Below are 10,524 nucleotides of genomic sequence, written 5' to 3'. Positions count from 1 at the left end.
GAGTAGACGTCGTCGTGAAGGCGTCCATGTGAAGAATGCGTACGTTGTGCGGCATTTTTTTCGTTTTCGTCGCTCACTTGACATGACTGGTCCCTATTGGATAACCTCTATCCCGGCCCTTCCGGCACTGCTCCTCGTCCGGCAACAGACGTTCAGCCACAGCTTACAGCTAGCGGCAGATATGTATCGAGTCTGTTGTGCAAGCTAACAACTCTGTAACAATCTCTGCAATCGGTGTACAGATACAGATGTGATCATCAATGAGAAACACTACGAAAATTCTCCCAAAACTATTTCTCACGTGGTACCTTTCTCGCAATGCTGTGTGCGAAGCGCGCGTTTATCTTGTAGAAAACCTGTAGGCATATCTGAACGCCAAGGGCCAGTTTGGCGTTGCTATGCTGTACCTAGTAAGATTATTTCTGTTGTGACATAAACACTTCGTAAAATTATAATATTACGAAAGAAATTTTCAGGATAAAATCGACACGCCACCTCCGTATGCCAAGTATAAATATCTATAAAGGTAGGTGTCGATAGCCAAAATTTAGAAGATAAAACATCACGATGGGGTACAGCTTAAAACCGCTTGTTCCTCAAGAACATTAAAACAAAAAACTTGCAGATTAGAACTCACCACAAGGTCAAACTAAGCCTAAATAACACAACAGTTTTACAGCAGGCTGAAAGAAGCAAATTATTGCTACAGTTCTCGGGACCTGTCTACTGCCTAGTACGGGAGAAAAGATTAATTTCGGTACAAGGAACTGCCCTTCAATTTCAAGGTGTCAATCAAGGCCGTGTCCCATTTCGGTGAGAATTCCACGGCACGGAGATGAATGGCTCTCAGGGTACGTTCATCACCTGGATGGACTGCAGCATGTCGGAGAGCGCGATCACCAGGTCGCCAGACTGGATCATGCCCCTGGCCTTGAGCAGCGAGAAGGTGCGGTTCAGGTTGCTCTCCATGTCGTCGGAGAAGCTGAGGCGGAAGGGTATGAGGCCCCATTGGAGGTTCAGCCGTCTCCTGACCGACGTCGAAGCCGTGAAGGCAAAAATGGGGCAGTCAGGCCGGCACCGCGAGAGCAAGGAGGCCATGTGGCCAGTCTTCGTGTAAACAAAAACGGCGTCTACTCCCAAGCTGTTAGCTGCAAATCAAATTAGTTATGATTAGAAGTAGCTCAAGTGCAATGGAAAATCGAAATGTTTTGTCAGTAATTATGTTATGATAATGTGTAATAATAGGAAACTGCTAGAGCAAAGCCATCTGAATACATTATGTCAGTTGCTAAGACTACAAAAATATATAGCAGTCATTACGTAACCAATGGCAGTACTTACCCATTTTAGCTGCTGAGTTGCAGATTTCTTCTGATATCTTGTCAGAGAAGGAAGCCGAAACACCTTGAAGTTCCAGTGCCTCATGGCGCTTCTCCTCTCTCCACCACTTTTCAATCCTTAGGCTAACGCTCCTGAGAACACTAAGAGCCTTATCCGGGTATCTCCCCATTGCTGACTCGCCAGAGAGCATCAGTGCGTCAGCACGCTGGCGGACGGCTTCAGAAACATCAGCGACTTCAGCCCTTGTGGGTGTAGGATACTCAATCATCGATTCCAGGAGCTGAGAAGCAACAATGACTGGCTTGTTGAGTTGCCTGCACAGTTTAACTATCTTTTGTTGTATTGAGGGGACCTGTTCCAAGGGAATTTGTGCGCCCATGTCCCCTCTGGCTACCATGGCACCATCAGATGCTCTGATAATCTCCTCCAGGTTCATTAAAGAGTCAATGCTCTCAATTTTTGCAATGACTGCTATATCACTGGACTTACACAATAGAGCACAAGAGTGAGCATGGAACAAGTTTCAGTGAAATGAAAGGAATATTTCAAAAATACAGTATCCATCTCATTTCTAGAAAAAAAGAACATGTGGTCTTTGCTTTGTTGGATGTTTGTAACGTATAAGCCCATTTGATTTAAGTTTTAAAGCAAACTCAGCAAGTTTGATAATATTGGCAACAGGGGATATTGAAGAATAATGCATTTAAAATCGACCTCAGAAATGCTAACAACAAATCAGACTGCTTTTTAAATTTTAAGCTAGTTGACTTCATGCAATATTTCACAATGTGCTATCAGTTTTAACCACAAAACAACTGATATGACCGTAGAATGACTAAAACTGACTAGTGAATCAACTATAAACTAGGATGTACATACTGGTAATTTTCTTAATGCGTGCAGAAGAATTATAACATAGAAACAAGTAGCCTAGCTTAAATTCACATTTCAAATAATATTCTTTTGGTTCGGCAGATTATGCTTTGCAGAATCACTCTGTCTGAAACTTGTAATCCGGTATCCTCAGTAAATTCTACTGCTTTCAATAGAAGTGGAGCCTTTGACCTAAAATTCGCATTCCAATGAATTGCTAGTTTGCTATAGCATGCGTTCTACCTGGCTTTACCCAGGAATGAAGAAACTAGTGAAAACCTGCTGGTCACTGGCTGAATCCCTGATTGGCAAGCACCTGGATTCCGTAATATGGCTAACCATCACACCAAGTTAGGCTGACTAATATAATTTTAAGCAGTTCATATTGTTCCTCTTGGAATCATATTATTGCATAACATTATTTGAAAAAAGGTTGTATACAGACTCACCCTGTTTAAGTAACTACTTAGAAACCAGTATGTTCCTGGGTGAGTTGATTTTGGGGGTAGGGTGCATAGCTGCACACCCAATCCTACCAGTAAGTGTAATCACCCAGAACTGACCAGGAATCAACCCGCAACAGTGGCTACAGTATCCAGAACAGTTCCAGGAACACCAAAGGCTATTTACTAATGTGAACATAAACTTAAATGACAACATAAAATAAAATCCCAATACCTGCCACGGCTCTTTGCAGCTATGTAGCTTTTCAGATGGTTGATTACTTCTGCAGACTTGACAAATGAAACAGCAATGAAATCTACACCTTCGGCAATTCCAAAGTCTATGTCAAGCCAATCCTGCACAAGTTGTCACAAGAAAAGGAGCAGCATTATTATAAAAATTAGTATCTACTTCTAGAAGATTCCACTTCTCAACTAAATGACTCTAATTGGTAGCAGCTTTTCTCAGAAATAGCTGATAAACTAATCACAAATGAGTTTCAGTGCACAATGTAAGGTTTTTGAGTAAATAATACATGTTAATTTGAACTGATCTCGGTTTTCACAGAAAAAGAAGTTATCAGTCCAACATAGTGCTATTACCAATGCCATAGCTTCACAAGATGTTGCAATCTTCTCTGTTAAAGCACCAAATTTATCATGCTAATGAATTTACCTTTGATGAAATTGTGGGAAGCATAGCATTCCTCTCACGGACAATACTTCCATCCCGCCAAAATGTAAGATTGGCACGGGGCAACAATAAACCAGGATCTGTGCAACGACACTTAACATCTGGTCCTAACTTCTCAATCACCTCAAACCGAGCCATTCCACCATCCACAAGAAGCTCATCACCAACTCTCACATCTGTGTAGGATATATAAGTTATGTTACAGCAGAGAACAATAACTAAACAATGTCAACAAAGAGGCCGGCTCAAACAACCTTCAGTAAATCCATCATAGTTCACATTAATAGTTCGTTCTGGGAGAGGAGATTCAAAAGATCTAACACTAAATGTCCAGATTTCTCCATCCTGCATAATCAAACAGATGTCACGGCATTTTGTTAATCATTGCAGGAAAATTTTGGCGACAAGAAAACCCAAATCACTTAGTAATTAATGTGGTTGAAGAAAAACCAGGAATTTTCATTGGACTGGACAGTCTAGCTTCTTATTATATGGTTAAAAACTTAAAATGAATTATATTTTTAAAAGTTAAAATGATATATGTCGTTACAAATAAAAGAGATGAAGAAATCTGTGAGCACCCAGTATGCACATTAACTTCAAGTCTTCAACCAAGCAATAAACCCCCACACGCCAAGTCCTACAGATGAACCAACCAGATACAACATTTCCAGCTATACTGAATCGGCCTTGTTGGAGTTCATTGCAATTCGAACCTTCCCAAAAGGTAAATTGGGATTCTATAAGATCACTCATCCTGAATTGATCACTTATGCAACCAATCCACTAGGTCAATTCGAATTATACCTTCCTCACAAGATTCTGTTGCCGAATTGAAATCTAATACTGATGATCCAAGTAGCCATGCATGTGGGGTTGTTTTTTTCTTTCAGTTCCTATCTCTTTAATAGAATATGGTTGGTATGTTACTGACCAATACCCAGCGTACGCTGAGTCGCTAACAATATGCAAAAGATCCGAAACGTGGTGATCTTTACCAAGCTCTTTATTTGAATTATTTTGCAGGGAGCTCCACTCCTGAAAATCTTGAATTCTACTGGCATTTTCACAGCAGAGCATTCCATACAGATGTGCAATATTTTTCCTTCTTGGCTTCTTCAATAACTTCAGACATGAGCGCAAAATATAAATCCACTAAGCCATTTCGTTCGAGAAGAATTCTTTGGTGAAGTCCAACATCCAAGGTCAGATGAAAGTTTAAATTACTAGAATGCAGACATGGTACCACCCCTCATCCATATTGCAGGTGCACATTTTATCGAACGAGTATGAGAGAAGGCATTCACCACCGCAATGCCAAGCCAAACCGAACAGCAGGTACAGCTATTTCAACTTTTTGATGAATTCCAACTTTGAAAGCCTAATAAAAGTACGAATTACTAGAATGCAGACATGGTAGCACCCCAACCTCGTATCCTCTCATCCACATTTCATCGCTCACGTTGAAGTGTTTAAGTGAAGGCGTTCACTTGGGAAACCGCAACGACTAGCCAAAACAGAACAGCAGTTTATACTTATAGCGTCTCACCTCTGCCTTGGCCGATGAGGCGCCGCCGAGGTCCCCCATGTGGATCTCGCTGCCCTCGGTGTCCATCATGACGGCGACGGCGAACCCCTTCTCCTCGTTGAGCCTCCGCACGGCCCGGATGACGTCCCTGTGCCACTCCCGGTCCCCGTGGCACATGTTGACCCGGGCCACGTTCATCCCGCCGACGGCGAGCGCCTCGAGCTCGGCGGGGCCGCTAGTGGCCGGGCCCACGGTGCAGACGAGCTTGGTGCGGCGCGTGCTGCGGAAGCCGTTCTCGCGCAGCTCAGCTTCCGTGGCGGCGTCCACGTCGATGGGCTCGGCCGCGAGGATCCCATTGGCGCTGGGGAAGGCGGTGAGGTCGGCCGCGGAGGTGGAGGAGGAGGAGGAGCGGAGCTGGAGGGGGAAGCGGCGGGAGGGGAGGCGGAGGAGGGAGGGAGCGGGGTGGCGGGAAGGGATTAGGGCCGCCGGTAGGTGGAGGAGGGAGTGGACGGCGGCGGCGGCCATGGTGACGGCGGAGTGGGAGTGGAGGGAGATGCTGTGGCGTGTGACTTTGATGGGGGCGGAGATTGCGAGGCGGGTTCCGCTTCGGGTGTGTCGCCGCGGGAGGCTGACGTGGAGGCGTCGCTGTACCACGTCTGCGCTACGTGGTCGAGCTGTGCCACGTCCAGCAGGTCGAGCTGTGCCACGTCCGCCCCTACCTTCAAAAATTTAAGGTGTGATTTATTTTTAAAAAGTAATCGAAAGAAAACTTTGAACGTTAATTTATCTTATGATATGTTGTAAATTATTATATGTTGTCAAGTATTATAAAATCAACATTATATTAAAATACTTCAAAATACAAATCTACATAAACAAATTTTATATACTAAATATGCATATAATTTAACTAATTATCGGTTAAAACTTATAAAATTTGAATTTTTTAAAACAAAACACGTCTTATATTCTTAAGCAAAGAGTACATCGTTTTCTTGCTTTAGATGTATACACAGATGAACTAAAGTGAGTTAGTTAATGGCTTAGTGTGTCATCACATGTATTCCTCCTAACAATAATATATGGTATGGACAGCATTCGACATGTCACTATTCACAGACTAACATATTCTTCTTTTTACTCTTTGGTTTCCACTTAGATTATACTCTCAAAAAGTTAAGTCTAGTTTGTACTTAGATTATCCAAAATAAATAAAGCTAATGTTTTCCCAGTCCTCTACTTTGCGTAGCTCCTTGCTTAGCGTTTTGCATAAGCTTATCCATCACTGCCTAGACAGAAGGAGCGTCCCTCATTAATTTGAAACCTTGGAATTTTAGTAGAAAGTTTAAAATCTCAGCGCAAAGTGTTTGGCTTTCTTTAGTTTACAGTTGGAAGCCAAAAAAATTTAGTGTAAAGTGTTGGTGTCCAAGTTGAAAGGTGATTGGAAGCGAGATCCGTTGATGTTGGACGTTTACTTGTCTAATTGCAAGCTTTTGATTCTTATGTTTGAAGCTTGAATTTTGTTTGTGCCGTTGATTCGCAGGTTTCAGCCAGAAGTGAATTTGATTCGCAGCTCTGGCAACAAGACCGCAACCACAATTTAGGTGTCGCATGAACTAGTTTTTTACGTACATATAAATTTATATCAAAGAAATATAGTATGCGTATGTTCTAATGTCACGACCGAGACATTCCATATCAATAAGAAAAGCGAAATGGAATTGACAAGCATGCACAGAACTATCGAGTGTTTGCTAATCAAAAGTTCTCACAATACTGAAACTTCTCAAAGTAAAGAGGTCCTGGTGTTGACCTGTGATACTCACCACCTCCCGATGGACAAATTTCCACAAGGGAGCAACAAATTTCAGAACCCCCGGAGATAACTTCAAAAGCCACAAACACTATGCAACAGTGCGACAACAAGATTTAGATAACCACTACGCACAGAACATCACAAAGCCATTGAATCAAACCACATGGATAATTTTGATAACCGGTTCGAAACTGCCCATTCTCACAGCAACGCATTAACAAAGCGGACAGCCTTGGGTCTCAAAATCCCACAGGTAGGTAACTTCTTATGATGATAGCAGGATAAAAAAAAACAGAATGATAAATCCTCTCCAGATAAGTTCAGCGACACTACTCAAAACTTAACTAGATTGCTTGCTTTACTGTGTCACGCCAAGCCACTTTGAGAAGTTCTCAAACTCTGTGTAGTCGCTGTCTGAGATCATGGTCTTGTACCATGCCTTTCCAGCAGCCTTAACCTTGGCAGCTTCCTCCTACAGCAAAAATCAACAGAAGATCATTACTAAAAAGCTTACCAAACAAATGCCATACCGCATGACACATGATCAGCATCTTAAATATAGAAGGACAAACAGTTATATGGATATCAGGCAGTTTTGTAATATTGCTTCTGAAACCAAAAACTCAAGACAAGAAGGTACCAAAGGGTTACATGGATACCAAAAATTTGGGATATAATTCAAATCTGAACCAAATATTAACATGGATTCCGGTTATCACTTATCAGTACTCCAAATGCTGCCTTCAAATCATTAATCTGAACAGATACTCTAGTAAGCCATAGTCCAAGTGTTGCCAGTTCAAAAGATTAATATCAACATGAAAGGAAACTAAAAATTAAACATAAACACCTACGAACTTGCATAACAAATGGTCAAAACCTCCATGAATATGAAATGAAATATCCCCCCAGTCCCAACATACCACGATTTATTTTTAAGAAAAACAACTAGATATCACCTAAAAGGTCTCTACAGGATACAGAGATAGAACAAAAGTAATGTAACAAGCAAAGTTTACTTAAAGCACATAGAATGAATAGCAACATATTGATGGTATAGGAAACAGGCAATTAGGTATAGTACGATGGTGGAACATAACATCAATGCACAGCAATTAACCCCAACAATAAAACAAGGGGAACATTACAAATATACAAGACTCAAACTAAAACCAAACAATACAACAAGCATATGACAATAGCCTAAAAATTGAACCAAAAGAAATAAACTTTGACACAGAATACTTTCACATTAAAATCAATGTACCATGGTGACAGTAATAAGCAATGAACTACGTATCTCCTACCTTGGTGATCATATTTGAGTCATATTCACATCATAAATGGAGGGGAAGGAGAAAGAGTTATACCGGGCTAAGCTTGGTCCTCTTGGAGTCAAGCTTTTCCTTCCTGGCCTTGACGCGGGATGCTTCAGCAAGGGTGGCCATCTTGCGGGCAGTGCCCAAGTAAGGGTTGAGTTTGAGCACGGCAGCCACGTTCTTGAGCGGGTTCTTCCTCTTTTCCCTGCGCTTCACCTCCTTGTTGAGTGGCTTCACCACAGACTGCACCTCGTCAGAGTTAATGATCCTGCCAAGGTCAGCGTTGGCCATCTTGGGCCTCGGCAGCACGAAGCCCTTCTTCTTCTGCGAAGGCGCATCAAAGGTTCCATACACCTCCTCAAGCTTCTTGAACGCGCTCTCGGTCCAGATCACAAAGCGCCCGAGGTGGCCACCGGGGGCGAGGTCGAGCAGGTTGAGGCGCTCGACGTTGGCGACATCCACACCGGGGAGGTTGCGGAAGGCCTTGACGATCTTGGATCCCTCGGTGCCGTAGACGATGAGCGGACCCTTGCGGTTGATGTAGCGGCGGTTGCGCATCTTACCCTTGCCGGGGCGGATTCCCACGGAGTCCTTGGCCTTCTCTGCGTCGGCGTAGGCGCCGACCTGCTTGAGGATCTTGAGCGCCTGGGAGGTCTTCTCGATGGACTCGGCCGAGTCGGAGATGACAAGGGGGAGCTCGGGGACGGCCTCGATGCGGTGCCCGCGCGCCTGGACGAGGGCCGGTACGGCGGTTGCGGCGAGGGCCGAGGCGACGGCGACGCGGCGGAGGTGGACATTGACGCGGCGGTGCCACTTGCGCCAGATCTTGGTGGGCGCGAACATGCGTCCTCCGCGGCACATGTTGCCGAAGGCTCCCTGGCCGGCGCGGTGGGTGCCGCCTCCGGGGACACGAGGGATACGGGACACCGCGCGCCCGGTGCCCCAGGACTCCGCCGACGTCTGGTGGCCAGCCCGGCGAGAAACGGCGTAGGGCTGGCGCTTGTTGCAGGACAGCAGCCTGTGTACGATGCGGACCCAGTCGGGGCGGATCGGCGCGTTGAGGACGGCGGGGTATTGCAGGCCGGCGGAGTCGGTGGCCATGTCGCCCTCCAGAGCCTTGACGGAGACGAGGGGGCGGCTGAAGGCGACCATGGCGGCGGCTAGGGTTTTGGGGGCGGCGCGGCGGAGGTGCGATTGGAGGCGTGGCGGGAGGGGAAGGGCTAGATAGGTGGAATTGGCTAGGGTTTGTGTGGGGGGTTAGTGAGAGAGATCTGGACCGTTGATCTGGTGGAAACGGTGAGATTGGTGGGGAAATGGCGGCCTGGGCCTGTATGGGAGGCTCAATATGTAATTTTTTTTTGAACTGTCCAGTATGTAAGTTCAGAAGGAAGAAAATACTGTAGTTCTTGTTGTTTTCAGAAAAGAAGTGTTTTTTAAGACAGGAATATTCCGTACTTTCTTGTTATCAGAATTTATCAGAATGCTTATTCCGGTAACCATCTCTTAGCGTAGTAGTGAAGGCACGGAAGTATAACTTTACCTATCAAGATTTAAATTTTGATATTCATAATTTACGTATATACGAGTGCTTTCAGCGATATTAGTTATAGATATGTGATAGAGACACACTTGTGTGTGCATGTGTCTACATCATCTTAGAGCATGTATAATGAAAGTATAAGCGGTGCTTAGATAAAGGACCATGTGCTTATTTTAACATCACTATTTATAGTGATGCTAACAAGATAATTAACTATATTTAAATATTTGTAGTCTTTATTTAAATTAAAAAATATAATGTTATAAAAGTATTTAATACTTTCTTTCCTCAAACACTTAATTATAAACATCTAGAATCATTCATGTCGTTATAATAAAAAAAAAAACATGTTCATTCCATTTGACCGCAACTAACTATGCATGTCCACAACACATGGACAAAACCATGCGACGCTTCAGAGTGATTGGAGTCTTCTCTTGTTACTATTTGCAGACGCAAAGGTGGCCTATTTACTGCTCGCCTCGGGGTATATGGCCGGGCGTGAGCATTTTTTCTAACAGGAAGATCTATTTTCACAGCCTTGTTTGGAGACGGGATCGAATGAGACTGTTTCGTGCACACCCGTTTCGTGTATGTTTATGCGAGCGCTTGGGTTTAAACACGAGCTGGCTAGAGCACTCGCGCCGTGCAAGCGCCGCCCTTACGGGCTAGTGCCCGGATGTAGGTGTGGGCGTTCTTTTATTGCCACGCAACTAGCTGTGTATCATTATATAGCTCAGAGATGCCCTTTGGAGTTAGCTTAACTTTTAATGGCTTTCTTCTGTAGCAGATGGTGCAATGTGCATATTCTGTGCTAATTATCATGCACCATTAAGGTGCAAAATGCTTCCTTTGTGCTCGTTGAATCCTCAACCGAGTAACTGTCAACAAATAATATTAACTAAGAAACACATACTTAGGTTTTCACATATACATAAAAAAAACAAATAACAGTTAAAACCAATACGAG

The 10,524-nt window shown here is 43.9% G+C and overlaps 2 protein-coding genes across 2 annotated transcripts; both read right to left on the bottom strand.

Annotated features, from left to right (window-relative positions):
- Positions 1-539: 539 nt before the first annotated feature.
- Positions 540-5,512, bottom strand: LOC133891172 (pyruvate kinase isozyme A, chloroplastic-like). Its single transcript, XM_062331891.1, has 6 exons — positions 4,901-5,512; positions 3,606-3,696; positions 3,334-3,527; positions 2,893-3,014; positions 1,342-1,820; positions 540-1,148 (listed from the first exon to the last, which is right to left on the bottom strand). The coding sequence occupies exons 1-6, from the start codon at positions 5,402-5,404 to the stop codon at positions 847-849; spliced, it is 1,692 nt and encodes a 563-aa protein (XP_062187875.1). The 5' UTR covers positions 5,405-5,512; the 3' UTR covers positions 540-846.
- A 1,332-nt stretch (positions 5,513-6,844) lies between these two features.
- On the bottom strand, positions 6,845-9,280 carry LOC133891015 (large ribosomal subunit protein uL4z-like). The gene is made up of 2 exons (XM_062331696.1): positions 8,066-9,280; positions 6,845-7,167 (listed from the first exon to the last, which is right to left on the bottom strand). Exons 1-2 carry the CDS (start codon positions 9,164-9,166, stop codon positions 7,054-7,056), a joined length of 1,215 nt encoding a protein of 404 aa, XP_062187680.1. The 5' UTR covers positions 9,167-9,280; the 3' UTR covers positions 6,845-7,053.
- Positions 9,281-10,524: the final 1,244 nt, after the last annotated feature.

The sequence above is a fragment of the Phragmites australis genome, chromosome 14 (assembly GCF_958298935.1).
Source record: "Phragmites australis chromosome 14, lpPhrAust1.1, whole genome shotgun sequence".
Classification (NCBI taxonomy): Eukaryota; Viridiplantae; Streptophyta; class Magnoliopsida; order Poales; family Poaceae; genus Phragmites; species Phragmites australis.
Note: the sequence above shows the minus strand (reverse complement) of the source record. Positions and strands in the feature narration are given on the sequence as shown.